Genomic DNA, 21,228 nt, shown 5'->3' on the forward strand with positions numbered 1-21,228 from the left:
GAAATTATTTAATGGACGGCCATCGCATTGGGTATGCTTATAATAAGTTGACCCCAAAATGAGCAGTGAAATAAATAGGCCATTCCTTAAAAACCCTCCATCTTAATTGGAATGGCAGAAAAGTAGAGGAAGATCTTCACATGGGATAACTCTTAACTGGGAAATCTCATTCGTGAATAGCTCAAGAATCGAAGGCAACAAATTCAGTGATGGGTAAATGACATGAGGATGGGTGAATGTGAGGTGATGGCAGATCCTTGGGTGTGATGTGAGGAATTATCTGGATGATTGAAGTAATCAACCCTTTGAAAATGGAGTTGCATAGGCATTTGACTGAAAATAATGTGGGGAATGTTCTGAGAATTGTTTTTTTTTTTCTCTTTAGACATTGAGAAACCCAAGCTTCCTAAGACAAGATCTTGTATACGTCGCACATCTTCACTCGACACCATAATTGGACCTTACCTGATAGGACAGTGGCCTCGTGACACCGATGTGCACTCTTTATCCTGGGAGAATGAGAAAGCTACGCAGGTATTTTGATAAAATCCCATAATTAATAAATATCTTAAATGCATCATGGGTTATGTATTTTTATGAATAGTAGCTGAATGCAGGATATTTTAAAATAGTAAAATCTGTTGTGAATCTGAAATGATTTTGAGACAAAGTTTATTGTTGCTTTCAATTCTTCCTCTAAGTTCAAGAACGTTTTGCAGTCTCCAATCTTGTTAAAGATTTGGTCAGTGTTGAAGCCAAGAGGTGCTATTTGTGAGGTGTAGAGGGAGCTGGAGAAGGAAGAAAAGATTAATGATTAACTTTAAATGTATTCAATTTAATGGTATAAATTCATTCAGTAATAATTTTCAGCAATTTTCCAAAAGACAGTGGGTTTAAAAATTAAAACCTATCACGGATTAAAACCACTTGGGTTCTAGTGGGCAGGTGTACTAATGGGAAATTACTTGGATATTGCCATTAAAGCTACTGTTGTTTCCAGTTTTGCGCACAATTACCTGGCTGTAGAAACTCACAAAATGTCATTTTCTGCTGATGCATGGTGAAGCGATGGAATCTGAACACCACTGGAATTACCAAGTTGTATTTAATCACACAGAATTGCTTCTGTAACTGGTTTGAAGCTGGAGACAGGTGTGTTGCAGATCACCTGTGTTCAACATCTATATACTAAAACTCGTTTGTTCGCTTGTTCCTGAACTACAGCCTAAACGGTACACGATAGCACGACAATTTTAGGCCCACCTTACTCACCGTTGTCCTATGGAAGAAGTTTCATTCAAATCGGTGTTATATTTTTAAGGTTATTCACATTTAAAAGTTTTAAAAACCGCGCATGTGCATTTGGGGCTCCGTTGATCTGGTACTTACGTAAGATGGCCACCGCATCCGCGCCTGCGCAGTTGGGGCCTGTTGAGCGGGGGATTGTGGGGGAGGAGGGGTGGGGGATTGTGGGGAGGAGGAGGGGGGGCGGGGGATTCTGGGGGGGAGGAGGGGCGGGGATTGTGGGGGGGAGGAGGGGCGGGGATTGTGGGGGGGGGGGGGGAGGAGGGGGGTTTGTGGGGGGAGGAGGGAGTGCTGCACCAATGCAGGAGCGGTTTGGGCCCAACCGGTCCACATGGTCTAGTATCCAATATAAGCACAGCTGTGGTCAGTGGAGTCATCAGAATGTGATCAATATGAATCGTCAATATAAATATGATTTATAATGACCTGATTTCGTAGTGTAAACAAAAGCCTTGAATTAATTGACAAATTGTGTATAGTATAGTGAGGAACCTTTATTTGGGGAGGTCAATTGTTCCAACATAACATCTGCCATATGGTATCCCAATTGAAGATTTGTGTCTGGGTAGGTAACTGAAATGGATCCCCTCACTATCATATCTATGTTTCAGCATTCTTTGATGTGCAACAGACCTAATCATTTTTCCACTAAGGAAAATTGAAACATTTTGTTTGTCAATGTCGATACAGTTATTGCAAGGCCTCATTGTGCATAACTTCTGAATGTGGCACTTCATTGTGTACCGCTTTCAATAGTTTATACATTTGAGTGTCGTGTCTAGACCTAGGGCGGCACGGTGGCGCAGCGGTAGAGTTGCTGCCTTACAGCGAATGCAGTGCCGGAGACTCAGGTTCGATCCTGACTACGGGTGCCGTCTGTACGGAGTTTGTACGTTCTCCCCATGAACTGCGTGGGTTTTATCCGAGATCTTCGGTTTCCTCCCACGCTCCAAAGAAGTACAGGTATGTAGGTTAATTGGCTGGGCAAATGTAAAAAAACAATTGTCCCTAGTGTGTGTAGGATAGTGTTAATGTGCGGGGATCGCTGAGCGGCGCAGACCCGGTGGGCCGAAGGGCCTGTTTCCGCGCTGTATCTCTAAACCTAAAAAAATCTAAAATCTAGTGTTTTGACTTACTGTTGCTTTGTAGGTGAAGATAATGCATTTGGCATTTTGAGTGCTATTCGGAGGGGTGAAAGGAAAGGGGGGAAAAATCCATGCATCTTTTCAGGCTCTTTGTATTGGATTACCTGAAAATTAAGCTTGCCCAGATGTACTATTTTAAATCAATGTTAATGTGTCCTCGTAAATAGCTCACTATTTCACCTGGATGAAATTTCTACTTTATGATTTTAATCTCATTTTCTGGAGCCTGTCTCTGGTAAGATGTCAGTAATGAAAATGCCCATCAAAGTCTCAAAAGCACAATTAATGACATCACTATTGTATCTTAGGAGAGAAGGAATGGGTGATGTTTCGGGTCAAGACTCGTTATCTTCGGTATAAACCAGCATCTGCAGTTCCTTCCTACATGATTGTATGTTCATCTGTTTTTCAATCTTTATATTTGATTTTACTCTTCAGGCTAAATTTTGGTTTTCTAAATTTTTAGCAAATCCTATTACTGTTCTGTTTTGTGCATCTTTCCCTTGCTCAGCAATGATGGATTTCCATACCTTGTATGCGACACAATATTTCCAGATTGTTTTACTGTGACTGGAAAAGTTAAGATATTGCTCTGGGTGTGTTTCTAATTTTCTCCAACTGTTAAAGCTAACAGTTTATGTTCCTGTAACGTATCTCTGAAACAAATTGCATACCTACTATCTGATGTTGTGAGGGGAGAAATAAGGTATGTTGTAGAACTAGGTATTTAGTGCATGATTTTATGCCGAGTCCTGGCTGTTTAGCTTGCCATTATTTCTGGTAGATAATCAGAATATTTATTTGAAGTTCCACTTGATTTTTACTCCTTTTGAGGTTTCAGCTTTGGTCCAAAATGTAGTGAAAATAATTTTATTTTTTATCTTTCTCAACATATTGACAGATTAATTAGGGAACTGTTTCCTGATGTTAATTCCTGTTTCAGATCCATTGTTATTTTACCAATAACTTGATGTCTAAATGTAAGATTTTGGTTGATTTGTTTCAGGGTTGTGAGGAATTTATTTTGTTTCTCCCCCAGGAATTTTGCAATTTAAACTTTAATTTCTTTGGTTATATTAGAATAGGACATTATCTAAATGTGTATTTTCCAATCATTTGCTTTTTGGAATTCTGAAGCCCATCATAATTTGTGGGAATCTGGTGTGGAGGGGAAGATAAGAGGATGAGCTGTGTTAGGATGTGGAGATAATCCCCAGTTCCCGCTTGATTGCAAGTTATACATTTATGGAGAAAAATGAGATACTATAGACCTTGCTGGATTGTACTCTGCATGGTCACTTTTTTTTTGGGGGGGGGGGGGGTACACTGCAGCGAGCTCTATCCTAAGATTCAATGTTTTTCCATTTGCATCTGTTCAATATAAATTTCATGCTTATCGATATGAGTAAGTCTCATGCTGGTGGGCGAACTGCTTTCCACACTTGCATTTGATGTCTGCCTCAAGCTCTGCCAAATGTGCTTCAGCCACCTTCAGAAGAGAAACAGTTGCTGTGAGTGAGTTTCAATTTCCCACACCGGCTATCTTTGTCTTTGGACTGAAGCTGTCAGCTTAGTGCTGAATTATGAGCCCTCTTGCACTGTATGCTTGTGACCTCTAGGAACTTGGTTGAGGCTACTTGCTTGGAAGCTTTGTAAAGGCTGTCATACTTTTTTACTTCAGTTGATTGGATTCAAAACTAGATTCCAAAGGTGAAAGCATAATGTTCTAATTTGCCAACCCTTCCAAACTCTGAGCTGTTATTTTTGTGAAAGAGAACCTACTCCATTTTAGATTTGATTACTTGCTTGTAATCTACAGATTCTATTTTTTTAACAATGTGCATATCCTCTTAACATACTTTCAACATAGCTAGATTTCTATTACAACGGCTATCGTTCTGGTAGATAACTTTTATAATAGATAGCTACCTGGGCAATGTATTATTGAGGACATCTGATAGCTTTCACCTATCTTCAAAATAGATATTTTTCTTAATTGCATGGTCTGGTGTTCAGTAAGAAGCCAGGCTTCTACATTGACAACGCAGGATCTTCACTGGCATGATTCTCTCTTGTAACAAGCCAATGACTGAACTTTGTATAAATGTACTTCAGAGACTTGTGAGACTGCAGATGGTGGAATCTTGAGCAAAAAGCAGGCCACTAGAGAAACTCAGTAGGTCAGGCAGTGTCTGCAGAGAAATGGATAGATGATCTTTTGGGGCTAGGCCCTCAATTCTGACCCAAAAAGGTGTTTGTGCAAATCCCTCCACAGATTCTACCTGACACTGCATTGCTCGAGCAGTCTGTCTTCTTTCCTCTGGTATACTCCTTGTTTAAACATTTCTTTTTTCATTGGACTTTTTTGTTATTTCTACCTTAGTTGACTAAGGATCTATTGGAATTCTCATCCATATCTTTGCCAGCTCCCCGACCTACTATTGCAAAGTGGTCGGCATCTTACCTTGGTCTCTCTCGTAACACTTTATCAAGCTTGGCTAAAGTTCTGTCTCCCATATCTTAACCAAAACCCCACACGTTTGTCCTTCATTAATTATCTCCTTGAGTCAGCTTGCTTCTACATTGCTTAGCTTTTCTCTCTTCTCCTGTTACCACCTCCCTCTTGTCTTCCAGTTACTCACCAGTAGTGGTTATCCACATTCAATGGGAATTCCTTCGCAAAATCTCTGTTTAACTACATTTTTAATATGCCTGTCTATTAAACTCATTTCTTTAGTTTTGTTTCTTTTTCTGCAATACACATTGCTACTTGGTATACGTTTGCTAGTTAAAATATAAACATTATTCAATAAGAAAATATTTGCCCTGGAATACAACATGGGCTTGGTGTGCTGATTCCTGTTTATCAGAGGGGGGTGATGAAGAATGAAAAACAATATGCTTGGGCCAAAATTCCTCAGGCTTTGGATACAATCACATTGTCTCTTGAGAGACTTAAATATTTAGCTGTTGGGAGTGTGGAATTAAGAGATACACTGATCAGCCAAAACATTATGACCTGATGAGTCAAAACATTATGACCACCTGCCTATTATGCTGTTGATCCTCTGTGTGCAGCCCCATATGCAGCAGTGATGCACTGGGTATTGTGACACATTCCTCCTGTGACCACCATTAAATTTTTCTGTGACTTGTGCCACCGTAGACCTGTCGGTTCGGACCAGACGGGATAGCCTTCGTTGCCCTCGCGCATCGATGAGCCTTAGGTGCCCAACACCCTGTCGCCGGTTTGTGGTTTGTCCCTTCTCGGACCACTGTCGGTAGGTGCTCACCACTGCTGACCGGGAGCACCCCACAAGTCTTGCCGTTTCAGAGATGCTCTGACCCAGTCGTCTGGCCATAACAATTTGGCCCTTGTCAAAGTCGCTCAGGTCTTTACTCCTGCCCATTTCTCCTGCATCTAACACATCAACTTCAAGAACTGACTGTTCACTTGCTGCCGAATATATCCCACCCCTTGACGGGTGCCATTGTAACAAGATAATCAATGTTATTCACTTTGCTTGTCAGTGGTCATAATGTTTTGGCTGATCGGTGTATCTTCTGAATAAGTTTCCATACAGTTGGAACTTTTCTCTGTGGTGAATCTTTGGAATTCTTTATCCTCGAGTTGTGAAGTCCCCAAATCTGAAATAGATTTTTAATATCAACTGACAGAAACTGGTTGATACTAGCATAATAAGAGATAAAATGCAGATACTGAAGTCTGGAGTAAAAAGTGGACTGCTGGAGGAAAGCAGGTTGGGCAGCGTTTGTAGATGGGTGGGTCTGGACTCTTCAAGTGATTAAAAGGTAGTAGATTCATGGATCCCAATGGGCATTGAATGACAGAGCAGTTTTGAAAGGTCAAATCGTAAACTTTAGATTATATATATATTTTTATGCATTGTCATTCAAAGTTTCCTCTACACATTTGTAAGAATATGTTTATAGTTATATTCACATTCACTCTGCAGGCTTTAGCTCACTTTCTGTAAAGAGTAATTTTAATGGGTTTTGCCATTTTTAAACTTATTTTAGTTGGGTGGTAGTGGAATGTTTTTATAGGAAGCTGTTTTAAAATGCGACAAAATCCTACTGACATTAAACAAAATGTGTTTGGTGTGAATGGACGATCATTGGCGTGACTGTGATCCAGTAAATGGAGATTGAAAGGAGCAAAGTTCATCTCTTGCATAATCAAGTTCTTTTGAATGATTAAATGATTCGTCACATTTTCTCGTCTGCACGATGGACTGAAATTTTAGAGATCTGATTCCATTTCATATTGTCAGTTGCTTCAAATAAATTGGCCAAATATTTATTTTTCTTCCTTGAGAAATCTTTCCTATTGTGTCACAAAGGTGTAGATAAAAATAACAAGTTAACTCGTTATATCTAATGAGATTAAACACGCAAATTTAAAAAGAGCTACATAATGCTGAAGCAATTGCCATAGGCACAGGAGACTGCAAATATGTAAAATTTTGGATCCAAATTTTTAAAATAACTGTTAGCTTAGGCCAGAGCTTCTAGAAATTGTAGAAGATGCCTGCGATGCCAGGAAAGTTATTTTGTCTTAATGGTAGTATTGTTGATCAAGATGCTCAGAAAACTGGAAGACTTATTTCACCCTGCTCCCTAATTTACTAAAGATAAATAAACAGCATGTTGCAAATATTTTATCAGTTTTTACATATCTTTAAGAATTAAAGTAAAATTAAAAGTAATACAGGTAGTTCTGCTATAATGCAATAATGCATTCCCCAGAAACCTTGTGTTGTAAAAAATCACGTTATAAAAACAATTGTTAATGGAGGAAGGAAGGGGGTTAAGGTGAGGGTTTCAGACGGGACAATAAATCTATTTCTCCCACAGGATTTTCAAAGATAAGTCTTTTAATAGCTACAACTTTATTTTTGTTACTGGAGGCTTAAAATAATAAAGGATGGATGTCACATTGTTTATTGGTATCATTGCACAAGTGTTAATAGAAGCACCCTTGGTCATTTTCAACAGACACCCATGGTGAGCTGTGTTCTTAAGAAACTACTGTCTGCTTACTGCAGGGAGGTTACATGTGAACAGTTTCTTTTACCTCGACTTTCTTCATCAATTTTCCAAGTAACTTATGTAGTTCACGATTAGATATCAATTCTGCCTGCATAATACAAATAAGATTCCCCAATTTGTCAATCATGTTGTACACTATTTGCATTATGAAAACGTGTTATAGCAAAACTACCTCTAATACCAATCAAATCTTAAGTGCCACCTTTAAGCAACTAATCTATCCTGTAAGGAATTGCACAAATAGCATAAAGTAGCTTGGAGATTTTTCAGGGAAAATTTATTGGTTGTATTTGAGTGTTTTGGAATCATTCACTATTTGTGCAATAAGAATAATTTGAATTTAGTAAATTGTCTTAAAACTGGACACTGCAAATTACATTGAGCTTTTCAATTTGGATGTGTAACGAGGAAAGCGATTTGGGGATGGTCACCTTTTAGTATAAATTTCAATGGCACAATACTAATCCGTATGGCTAATCTGTGCTATCTTTCAACGTCTAATTGGTTTCATGAAATTTAAGTGCAGCAATTGGTATTAAGCTAACTTTTCAAATGCGTCAGAGACTAAATGCATTAGGCTTGGAAAATAGGGCTACCAATTATAAAATTACCTATTGCAAGCATTGCCCTGAAGTGAGTGTCGCTCTCATTAACTCGAAGGAAACAAAATTATGTGACTATAAACCCATTTGTATTTGGTTCATCCTAAACATAGCACAAAAAGTAAGGAAATTTGTGTTTGGTAGATTATTTCTTTGTTGTAACAATGCTTCTTGGCAATAAATCTTATACCATTGGAAAGCCTGTTTATTTCCCTTTTAAATGGTGCCACATTTGTAAGGAACATGCATTTGTGGGATGAGCAGCAGAGCTGAGTATATGGGTTGCGCCCATGAAAAATTAGCCAAATCTTCTCTGCCAATGCCAAACAGCTTATTCTGCTGTTGCTATTGACTCTTGTTTTGAGCTTCTGGTACCCCCAGGTGCTGACAATCAGGTGCCTGATTGGCACCTGATTGGCAGCATCTGTGAGCATGGGCCCTGCTACAGTGGTCAGTAGGTGTCTGCTCCAAGAATGGGCATGCCACGTTTGACTGATCTGGATAGGGCCCGTGCGATAGGGCAACTTCAAGCTGGTGTTCCTCAAAACCAAGTTGCGGCATTATTTGGAGTGAGCCCTAGTACCATCTCCAAAGTGAAGGCCAAGTTCCATATAACGGGGGATGTCAGAGACAGGCCGCGAAGTGGGCGTCCCAAGAAGACGACACCCGAAGAAGACCTTTTCCTCACCCTGTCAGCACTTAGGAACCGTAGGCTGTCTTCTACAGATTTGCAGTCAAGGTTTGCAGGACGATATGGCCGACGGCTCTCTGCCCAGACAATTCGGAACAGATTGCACGCAGCCGATCTCCGGTCTCATAGGGCTGCCAGGAGGCCTGCCATGACTGCCCTTCACCGTCAGGCCCGTTTGCGCTGGTGTCGGCAACACGTGCACTGGAACCTGAACATGTGGAGGAACGTTATGTTCAGCGATGAGTCCAGATTCTGCCTACGGCAGTTGGGTCATAGGGTCAAAGTGTGGAGAAGACGTGGAGAACGCTATGCTGATTGCTGCACCGATAGAGTAACATCTTTTGGTGGAGGCAGTGTGATGGTGTGGGGCGGCAGCTCCCTCACTGGAAAAACGAGGCTTGTCATCATTGGAGGCAATCTCAATGCAGAGAGATATCGAGATGAGATTCTGCAACCAGTGGCAATCCCATATCTCCACAGTCTGGGACCGAACTCTATCCTCCAAGATGACAATGCTCGCCCCCACAGAGCAGGGTTTCTCAGAGACTACCTCCAGAATTTGGGAGTGGAGAGGATGGAATGGCCTGCCAGCAGTCCTGACCTCAACCCCTTTGAACACTTGTGGGATCAGCTTGGGCGTGCTGTTCGTGCCAGAGTGACCAACACAACCACGTTGGCTGACTTGCGACAAATGCTGGTTGAAGAATGGGATGCCATCCCACAACAGTGTGTGACCAGGCTGGTGACCAGCATGAGGAGGAGGTGCCAGGCTGTTGTGGCTGTGTATGGTTCTTCCACACGCTACTGAGGCTCCTGTTTATTAAATGAATAAATTGTTAAATTGCCAATATGTCTTGTTTCTTCAGACTTCAATCATCCAATCCACCAAACAACACCGAACAAGAGTCAATGGCAGAATAAGCTGTTTGGCATTGGCAGAGATTTGGCAGATTTTTCATGGGGGCAACCCACATACTCAGCTCTGCTGCTCATCCCACAAATGCATGTTCCTTACAAATGTGGCACCATTTAAAAGGGAAATAAACAGGCTTTCCAACGGTATAAGATTTATTGCCAAGAAGCATTGTTACAACAAAGAAATAATCTACCAAACACAAATTTCCTTACTTTTTGTGCTATGTTTATTATACTTGTTTTGACGTTTGTCAGCACAATCCAAATTTTAATCTTCATTCTGCCCATACTAGCACCATCCCATTTTGAAGTGGGAACAATTGGTAGAAATCTTAAATCTCAATTCTCAATAGTAGGATGGAGCTGATGGAATGTATCTTAAGATAGACATAATGCTGGAGTAACTCAGCAGGACAGGCAGCATCTCTGGAGAGAAGGATTGGGTGACATTTTGGGTCGAGACCCTTCTTCAGACTGATGTCAGGGGAGTGGGAAACTAGAGATATGAAGAGGTGCAAAGAGCAAATGAATGAAATGTATGCAAAAGAACAAATCAAAGCCAGCAACGATGATCAAGAAAAGGTGGAGCTCACAGTGGTCCATTGTTGGCTGTAGAGAAGATAATGAGTGAAATTAGTAGGATAACGAGGTTACAGTGAAATTAGTAGGATAACTGGGATCGAAGAGGTACTGGGGGGAGAGAGAGAGAGAGAGAGAATGCAAGGGTGACTTCAAGTTAGAGAAATCAATATTCATGTCGCTGAGTTGTAAGCTGCCCAAGCGAAATATGAGCTGTTCCTCCAATTTGTATTTGGCCTCACTCTAACAATGGAGGAAGCCCAGGACAAAATGGTCAAGGCGGGAATGGTAAGTGGAGTTAGTGTTTGGAAGCCGGGAGATCATGTAGGCCAAGGGGAACTGAACGAAGGTGTTCAGCAAAATGATTGCCCAATCTGTGCTTGGTCTCGCTGATTATATAGTAGTCTGCACCTAGAACGGTGGATACAGTATATAAAGTTGGATGAGATCCAAGTGCGCTTCTGCCTTGCCTGAAAGAGCTGTTGGGGTCCCTGGACAGAGTCGAGGGAGGAGGTACCTTAATCATCTGGATCAGCTTACCATGGGGCTTTTCAACAAATGCCTTACTAAAATCTATGTAGACACCTCCCTACCCTCATCGATTACAGTCGTTACCTCAGCAAAAAAACTCAATCAAAGTAGTAAGGTGTGACCTGTGTGCAAAGCCATGCTGACTGTCCCCAATTAACCCATTCTCCAAGTGGTAGTAAATACTGAAGAATCTTCTCCAATGTACAGTAATGAGATGGCTGAAATTTAGAAACACTTATTCAACAATTACGTTTTGGTTTCAGACACATTTTAGGGAAGCCACACCCTTGCCCTTATTTGAGGTTTGTGTTTGTGAGATTTTATGGAAATCAGTTGTAATATTTCATCAAATGCAATTGTTTCTTTAGTTATGGCCTCTGACTGAAAGTTTTTCCTCATCTCTGTTCTAAATGGCCTACCCCTTATTCTTAAACTGTGGCCCCTGGTTCTGCACTCCCCAAACATTGGGACCATGTTTCCTGCCTCTAATGTGTCCAATCCCTCAATAATCTTACACGTTTCAATAAGATCCCCTCTCATCTGTCTAAATTCCAGTGTATACAAGCCTAGTAGCTCCAGTCTTTCCTCTTATTATGAAGGCCAGCATTCCATTGGCTTTCTTCACTGCCTGCTGTGCCTGTATGCTTCCTTTCGGTGACTGATGTACCTGGACACCCAGATCTTGTTGTACGTCCCCTTTTCCTAACTTGACACCATTCAGATAATAATCTGCCTTCCTATTCTTACCACCAAAGTGGATAACCTCACATTTATCCACATTAAACTGCATCTGCCCACTCTCACAACCTGTCCAAGTCACCCTGCAACCTCATAGCATCTTCCTCACAGTTCACACTGCCACCCAGCGTGGTGTCATCTGCAAATTAGCTAATGTTACTTTTAATCCCTTCATCCAAGTCATTAATGTATATTGTAAATAGCTGCGGTCCCAGCACCGAGCCTTGCGGTACCCCACTAGTCACTGCCTGCCATTCTGAAAGGGACCCATTTATCCCCACTCTTTGCTTTCTGTCTGCCAACCAATTTTCTATCCATGTCAGTACCCTCCCCCCAATACCATGTGCTCTAAGTTTGCCTATGTGGGACATTGTCGATGGCTTTCTGAAAGTCAATGTACAGTACACATGTTTTATGGCCGTGTTGCTGTTAGGGACTCTTTAATTGCAATTTAATCTTTTGAATTTTAATTCTTGATCTTAACTAACATTTTGTTTGACCATGGATACAAGCTGAAGTGCCCACATTGCAAGTCCAGACCACTGGATTCTCATACAGTTGCTTAACTATGTTGCGTGATTCCATCTAATTCCACCTCTACATTGCTGTCCGAATTGGTTTCCCAATTTTAAACAAAAATGCTTAGCTGATCATAAACTTCAGCTGTATCTTTTAAAGCAAGTTATATGATTTGCTGTTATGCTTGATTAGGCAGCAGTAAAATCCTTTACTTCTATGTTGCTTGGCAATAAATGGCTGTCAGCATTGGTTTCTAATAACTCTTGGCTGTCCAAAAAAAAAGGTTATTCTGCTTTTATCATTTGGGGATTAATAAAATATGTTATGATGTTGAAGCATTATTCTTTGTTCATTTAATAGTTTGCATTATCCACTTTGAATCCTTGTATGCATTTAATTAGATTTTTCTCAAAGCTAGAAGTAAATAGATAAAATGATTTGATTTTGGAAAAAATCGGTGAGAGTTAGTTTGAAGAGCAGTATTTTTGTTCCATCATTTGTTTATCAGCAAGCTGCAGCAGAGCAGCAGTCACAATGGCAATCAAGAAGCAGTCCATTACCCAACCAGGGATGCTTGAGATATGGACCACTTTGGAAGTTAAGTTCAGTTTCAATTCGATTTTAGTATTGGCACTGAATCAAGCCTAGTTGGTCTATTTAGAGTACTTTTAGAACTAGTAACAGGATGTCCTGATGTTTCGCTTCCTGTACAAATGGTATCAGTCTCTGAACGAAGGAACATATTGTGAAATCTTGCACTGTAAAAGATGATGAACACACTTTACTTTCACTTGCCCTTAGATGTCTAATTCAATTATCCACATTTCATGTCTAATTGCAGGTTCTTTTTTGTTTGATGGAAGTCATTCGTGACCTGTCTCTTGTGATACTTCTGTTTTGAGACTTTTTAAGGTTTATTGTGATATGGGTTGGGAGTAGTAATAAATAAGAGTTTTACAGTTTTTATTCTATCTTTCCATTTAATGTTTTTTGCATTTGGTATTTTTTGGGAAATGCTCATCAATGTGTTTTTGAATTGCTTCTATTGTTGGCCATAAACTTTTCATCCTTGTATGATTGTGTCATACAACATAAATTTGATATGACTTCTGCAATCATGCTCATATTTTTTGTACATTGTGTGATTTTTGTCTATCCATTGTTCCTGAAATCCAGTTGAGATTAAGCAGCTGCAATGGTAGCTGCTAAGACTTGGACCAAAAATTGAGGCACCAATTATAATTTCGCAGATTCATCTAGTTTTTGTATATGATTGCAGTAAAATGGTTTGGTTTTACCAGTGGTGAATCATTTGACAGAAGCAAATACATAAGAGCACCTGGTGGACTGGTGCTCAGATAACAACCTGTTTTTCATTAAAGGGAGGCTGACTACATTGTAATTAAATATTCTGCAGAGTTTATCAAGGAATTAGAGGAAGCATTTGTTACTGTTCATATTCCATTGATTTTTGTGAACGCTATTTTATTGGAATTCTTGATGTGGTACCCTGCATAGCAAAATGCATTATGGCAGGCTGCATGCATTACCATGCAGCTGCATAAAATGCAACACCCAGCTTTTCAGCACTTCTCTTTCACCTGGGGGGTCCAAATTTTTTTTCCACGTGATCAGCAATTTGCTTGCACTTTTCCCATTCTAGTGCACTGTGTGCAGCCTCCTGGAGATAACAAACATCAGTGGATGATTACTTTACAAAACAATTGGGTTTAGTCTGCAGGAGTCCCGCTCTGAGCTGCTTGTCACCAGTTGCTTTAATTCTGCGCCTTTGTGCATCTCATTCCCGCACTGACTCGTCTTTATGGCCTACTGCACCATTGCTAAAAGGTTAATACAATTTGAGGAGCAAAACCCTCAAGATATATTCCAGTCTTCCAGACCATCGTATGACCCGTTAAAGCTTAATGGATCTTTTATGGTCTCGGCTTGTATTTCCCACTAATCAGTTTGTATAGCTTCAGGATTATAACAGTGTTGGTTAAGTTGTGCCTTTAGATTCCGACAGCGTCTCCATTGTATTGTATTAACACCTTTACAGAGTGTCTTCCTCTAAAGGGAACTTTAAGCTGAATTAGGCCATGAGAGCAGCAAACATAAAGGTAGTGAAATGTCAGATCAACTACGTGCTGAAAATAGTTGGATAGCTGAAACTGGCTGAGCAGGAACTTTTTTGTGTGGTGTTTTTTTTTGTTGACCCATTACCCAGACCAAGAAAAAATTCTTGCAGGAGATGTTAAGAACTTTCCCCCATAGACTAGAGTTTAAAATTGTTGTGATTTAAGAATTCCACTGGTGAGATTCTCCTCTGTCCTTTCTCCAGCCTTTGGAAATGCAAAACTATTAGGGTACAAATTGATCAGTTTTAATTGTCTAGGCATAGCTTCTGATAAGTCAATGGGCTTAAGACAACCCAAAAGAGTTTGTGCCCTCACCTCATTCTGTTACCAAATAAACAGTCTTCACCCTAACTTAACTGGACGTTTCTCAAGAGTTTGGCCACATTGCAAAATTACGCAAAATTTGTAAAGCTCAAGTCAGCACAAAAACTAAAGTATCAGGGCATATCAAGAGGTGACTGTTAAATGGCCTACTTAACCAATGCTGATTTTAAATATGGGCAAGCTTGTCTCGTTGCCCACATCCTTTAACGTTGGGACTTTTTTTGTGGTGTGTGTACTTTTTTTGCTCTCGCAGCCGATTCTGAAATAATGAGCAAGAAATTATGAAATTTAATGTTGTATTGAAAATGCAGGTGAATAGTAATACTATTCATTATAATAGTTCTGCATTTTATAGAAAGTTTTGTTCCACTTTCTGGTAAATTGTGGTGATCACTCTAAAATGTTCCCAGAGTTTTGTCTGGGTATAGAGGGGAAAGGAAACAACCGTTTAAAGACAGCAAGTCAGGTACATTTTCTTGATTACAGTCTAATAACTGCGAAAAAATTAATACTTAAATTTTGGAAAAAAACAATAACCCCCACAATTAAAATGTGGACTACGGAAATGACAGAGACCCTGCATTTGGAAAAAATAAGATTTGCCTTAATTGACAAACCTGAGTTATTTAAAAAAAATATGGTCTCCATTTATTGAATTTTTAGAAAAGTAAATGGGTTTGGCACAGGACTAAAATAAAAATATTAAATTAAAAGTTGTAACTTGAGTTAGGGGTTGGATGTACTGCTATTGTCTCCCGGATCTACTCCCTTTAATTTTTATAGTTAGATCCTTTTTAAAAAAAAATATACATATATATATATATATATTTTTTTTAACCCTCTTATTCTCTCTCCTCAAGTTTATAGTTTTTTTTTTGTTGTTTTTTTCTACTTTCTCTTTTCAAAAATTTAAAAATTGAAGCTATGTAAGAACTCTGTAACAAATGTGGTTTTTTTTAAAATTTCTATTTGTACATATGCTTTTCAAAAATTAAAAAAAATAAAATAAAAATAAAGATGTTTATTGTAGATCAAAAAAAATGGCATACTGCACCAGTCGAGGGTGGAATAAATGATTTGGTCTGCCAGTAATATGTGTTTCTATTTTCTTCCAGGAGGCTGAGTTCCCTGTTTTTGAGCAATTGCTTTTACTAGCGACATGAATGGTATTCCAACGAAATCCTGGTCCCTGCTATGTGGGTAATGGAAAGGCTTTAGGGTGTCCAGAGATGTCTCACTTTACAGGATATCCCACCTCTGTCCTGTTCAGAATTGGAAGGGGCACAATTATAATAGGTTTTCAATTCCAATATTTGTATTGTAAGAATATAACTACAGATGCTGGTACAAATCGAAGGTATTTATTTCTCAAAATGTTGGAGTAACTCAGCAGGTCAGGCAGCATCTCAGGAGAGAAGGAATGGGTGACGTTTCGGTATGGTGATTTGTGAGAATAGAATTCAAAACACTTTAACTGTACAAATGCAATAATCACAGGGAATTATGGGTTTAGAAAGGTGGTAACAGTTGCTAGGTACAGGATTCTTGGTTATTTCAGTTAATTGGTGCCAAGTGGACCTGAATCTCTTTGATCCAGAAAAGGTATTAGGTTTTAAGCCCTGATCATTTGCCTCATTGTCTGAATTATCCATTCAGTGTTCTTTTACTTATTTCATGTGCAAATGAAGATTGGAATATTATACTTTTATTCTTTAACAGATGCTGGCAGGCTTTGAGAATAAGGCTACTTGAGAAACAAACAAAGCATTGTGTAATTGAAGATGGCCTACAGTTTGTGTTAAAGCTGAAATGGATGAAGTCCCCAGCATTTCATTTGTTTGAGATTTACATTTGAATGTGACACTGTATTTCTTGATGACGTGTGCAGAAATTGGTTTCAATTTGAGATGGTATGTTTAGCAAGGAGTAATGAGACCACATACTTCATGAAAAATGTGACAATGAGTTACGACGAGTGCAAATACAAACCATAAAAGCAACAAAGCAGATTAATTGGGTCTTTGACAAAAAAAAATTGAAGCTTAACATAAAGAACCGTAATTAAAATGCATTGGAGTGCAATGGACACTTACAATTTCCATGCAAAGGGCATTGCAGGTGCAAAAATAACATTCTCTGGAATAGTAACTGGGCTATGGTTTTATCTATTGAGAAGAATATGAACAAAATGTAATCTCCAAGTGAAATGTGCGAGAAGCAACTTGACAGTTCTTTAATGCATAATGGAACTGATATGATAGAGGTGCAGGAATTGTTTTCCACATGGAGGGTGAAACCAGAATTGGAAGCAATGCCCATTAAAATCAAATGGCAAATTTGGCAGAACCCCTTCATTCAGAGTCGTCAGGATATGGAATTTTCCACCAGGTGGAGATAAGGCAAATGCAAAAGATGCATGTTGATCAATACTAGAACTAGAAATGGGACGGGTTTGGTGGTTGTAGAAACAAAGAACTGCAGATGCTGGCTGATACACAAGAACCCAGTGCTGGAGTAACTCAGCAGGTCAGGTAGCATTTCTGGAAGAAGGGTCTTGACCCAAAACATCATCTATCCATGTTCTCCAGAGATGCTGCCTGACCTACTGAGTTACCCCAGCACTTTGTGTCCTTATGTTTAGTACAACTCTTATCTGGGTCTGAGCATTATAATGAACGTGCTTGGGATGTGTTCGCTTGCTATTAAGCTCCATTGTACCAGATTCTCAAGACATGACTTTCACGAGAATAGGTTTCCAAAGACCTTGGTGTCCATTTCCTGCAGTGGCTTATTCGATGAACTATGCTGGGATCTGATTTTTGCAGGGAGCTGTAAAGGCTTCTGCATGGGGCAAGGGAAGTAGTGGAAATGGGGAAAATTGGAAAGGATCAAATCGACAGTAAGTGGGATGAACCTGAGAATCGGGGAACAATGGTAATGAGTTGATTTGAACCGAAGAGCCAGGGGCTGGCGTCAATATTGCGGTTTTTGATTTGCTGTATATATACCAAAACTCTCGTTTGTTTGTTCCTGAACTACAGCCAAAACGGTACACGATAGCGTGACAATTTTAGGTCCGCCTTACTAACCGTCGTCCCTTTCATTGAAATCGGTGTTATATTTTTTAAGTTATTCACATTTTAAAGTTTAAATCTATCTCCGAGGGAGGGAGAGGGGTGGTAGGGAGGGGGGTGGTGGTAGGGAGGGGGTGGGAGGGAGGATGAGAGGGTTTGAGGGGTGGGGGAAATAGTGGGAGGGGGAGGAGAGGGTGCTGCACCAATGCAGGAGAGGTTTGGGCCCAACGGGTCCACTTGGTCTAGTTCTTTTTAAATCCATGTGGAATCTTTGCGTTAGCTAGAAATGCTGTATGCCATTTGGCCCATGTCCAGTCGTCTTTGTGTACCAGCAAGTCTCATCATAGAAGTCATGGCCTCTGTTTTGCCCTCTGGTCATCTGCTTCGATCTGTAGCTGCTTCTCCAATTATCGATTGAAGGGTGTGAGGTAGAGTCTTGTAGTTAATGCTGATGGTCTGTATTTCTGATGTATACAATTCTTTGCTTTCTTTAATGTATGTCTACAATGGTCTTGATTTAGCAGCTGTATTTTCTGTTGGAAGCTGGGGGATAATCTGATAATTGGCCTTGGCTGAACCATTCTTTTTTGAGATGGAATATTTCTGAATGGGACTTAGTTATATTGTTTTCTGTTATTCTGAATCTGATTTGGAATGGAAACAATAGCTGAAGAAACAAGGCTTTGTTTCGACGTCCCTCTTTTCATCAGAATGTTTTCCCATTAAATAGAGAATTGTACATTTTCAACTCAATATGAAATGTTCAAGACAAAGAGTTATATTAAAATGACATCATAAACTATTACTAAATGGTTTGATAGACCTGGCACCTTCCGAAATGCAGTATTAAAAGGTTTTCTCGTGTCATTGTGTACATTACAACTATTAGATCTCAGAAAACACTTGGGGGGGGGGGGGAGGGTGCACTATTTCCTTTCATCAGGTGTTTTCTGGCTTCATTGCTATCTTATTACAAAGTACACAAAAGGACTTTGGGAGAGGAAATTTCTATGTAAAAGCTGGTCTAAGTAACTGGTATTCCAGTCCTTTAACTTAATCCAAAGATTGCCCTTCTAGATTTCGATGTCCTTAATGGTAGTTAAAATTTATAATTCTATGCAACAGCTCCAAGAGCTCATTTATTAATTTACTCCCGAGTGAAATTGTATCGATCACTTGATTTAAGGAAGCAGGCTAACTAACCTGCTTAACATTTATGCTTTGTACTTTCAGCAGTCATGCTTTTGTTTTTTTTGGCAATCATACAATCTTTTAATGATTTTTGCAATGTTTCATTTTCATTCCTTGCTAAGATTTGTATGAAGCATGAGTTGATGTAAAAGTGTAGTAGTAAAAAGCTGGTATTCTGTTCTGTCAAAAATACCCCTCTGCAGCCAAATAAATGGGACTTGCTGTTCATTACACTTGCATTTGCCCAACCTTGCCCTGTATTTCTGGTAGAATTTTTAGTAATTAGGAATAATGCTGGTGATGTGTGTGTATAGTCCATGTCACGGCATCTATATCTCTTATCCGGCAGATTGAGATTCTATAATAATGGCAACGGTTTCTGTTCTAACTACCACTAAATGCAGCTGGTGCTAAAATTTCATCTAAGGTATAACCATTGCTTGCAAAAATATTGATTTTTGGTGTTTTGGATGTGCTCAAACTGGACAAACAGCTTACACATTTTCTTTATGTACAAATTTGTGCTGGCCTTGTCTGTCTCTGGGTTATTACAGAAAAATACAAATCACACTAATGTTAATGGCGGAAGTTTAATTTTATATTAGCTATAACCTGTTCACAGTATTTCAATATAAGACCATAGTAATGATAATGTTGAGTTTGTTGCATCTACAACAAGTACCGGTACGTTGCAATGAAATTTGGAATATAAATTGAATCCAGCTTTGCACTTGTGTGGTAATGGAGATTTTTTTCAAAAAACATGATTTGATTACATTTTTTTTTCCTTTATACAATTAACAAAGAACTACTTTGTGTATGCAGACTCCTAGCACTTGGCATGAGATGGGTCTGAAAAGGAAGAACTCTCACAAACGTTCTGCATCGTGGGGTAGTGCAGATCAGCTGAAAGAGGCAAGTAATGTGCTAGTGTGAATGCTGTTATACCTGTGGGGATCCTGGTTAAATGACTTCAGTGCAATATGACATTGTGCAATACTTGGCTATACCAGCTCAAGTTAGAAACGATAAATATTTGAAAATGGAAAATGTTGTCAGGTTTGGGAGAAATAACAAGAGAATGTTGGGCTAATGGTTCTTCAGAGCTGTTTTCCCCTCTCGAAATTTGCACCATGGAGCCCAAATGACCACTTCTGTGAAATGTGGATGAACAGGATTTCTTGGCTTCATTTTAATTTTACAATAAATGGGAATAATAATCATGGAATAATATTTGCTCTTGTATTATCCTTTGATCTCACACTAACTGGAAAAATGGAAATATTATATGAATAACCAGTCATCCAACCTTCTATGATAGGAATTAACTGATGGAAAGCATCAAATTTGGCACAATACATGTTATCTTTGTGATACTAAACCCATTCTTTTGCGATAGATTAAAAAATTATTTTAAAAATGCTTCCTCTTAGTGACTTTAACTCTAACTGTGCTTTGAAAATAACTTTTTTTACTGGCAAGTACTTTCAAAATACATAGTGAAGCACTTTGGAATGTTTGAGTTGAGGAAAGATAATGCTGCAGATGTTTAGCAGGTTGGGGCCAACATGCTCTGTTGGGAATTGTCTGCTTGTGATGTAATATGGAAGATGGTCAACATTTTCTGCAATTACTTTATCTTAAAGTAAAGTGTAGTAATATTTAGATTGGTAAATGATTGAATAAATTATTGCATATATTCTGATTTGTGCACTAAACACTTTTGTGGTAATACATTTGAGTTTTATCACATTCTCAGTGTTATTGATGCACAACTATTGGGAATCCAGGCTCCTAACAGCTGAAGGACCAAATGGCCAATAGTTGTATTTTTTTTAAAGTTCCAATTCCTTCCAGTCATGGACAGCAATGTGTCCTAATCTTTGCGGTGTGGGGATGGGAGTGGATGTGTATTTGGGTAGCATGCACTTTGGTGGTTTCTAAACTCTTGAACCATTCCATATACATATAAAATGCAATGTACATGGAATGTAGCTAAATTCCACTGATTTTTAATTTTTAGCTTCAACTGAAAACATTTGTGGTTATTTTGTTATTGATTGTTATGAACGAGGACAAACTATAGTGACCAATAAGAATGGCTAAGCTCTTATTAAGACCTAAACCTACACTTTGTGGTTGCCCTGCTGCTTGCAATTTTAATTCCAAAGTTAAAAACTTGTTTGGAAACCTTGTTGGAGGGAAGATCAAGTGGGATTCCCGAGGGCAAATTGAAAAGGGTCAATTTGTTTTTAAACATTTCAAGCTGGCTCATTATATTTGCACAACTGCGTGTTTCCTATTCTACGCTTTCATCACCCTTTAATCCAGTTTATCATCTGACATAAATACAAAAGTTTCAATGAAATATGTTTTTGTACATTTTGAATATGCTTCAACAAA

The 21,228-nt window shown here is 39.2% G+C and overlaps 1 protein-coding gene across 1 annotated transcript in view; it reads left to right on the forward strand.

Annotated features, from left to right (window-relative positions):
- LOC144607613 (protein FAM117A-like) overlaps positions 1-21,228 on the forward strand; it is a 42,078-nt gene that overhangs the window by 9,489 nt on the left and 11,361 nt on the right. The window contains exons 2-3 of the mRNA XM_078424552.1: positions 386-534; positions 19,651-19,740. Coding sequence (XP_078280678.1) covers positions 386-534; positions 19,651-19,740 — 239 coding nt within the window. The remainder of the gene's footprint in view (positions 1-385; positions 535-19,650; positions 19,741-21,228) is intronic.

This window comes from Rhinoraja longicauda, chromosome 29 (assembly GCF_053455715.1).
Source record: "Rhinoraja longicauda isolate Sanriku21f chromosome 29, sRhiLon1.1, whole genome shotgun sequence".
Taxonomy (NCBI): Eukaryota; Metazoa; Chordata; class Chondrichthyes; order Rajiformes; family Arhynchobatidae; genus Rhinoraja; species Rhinoraja longicauda.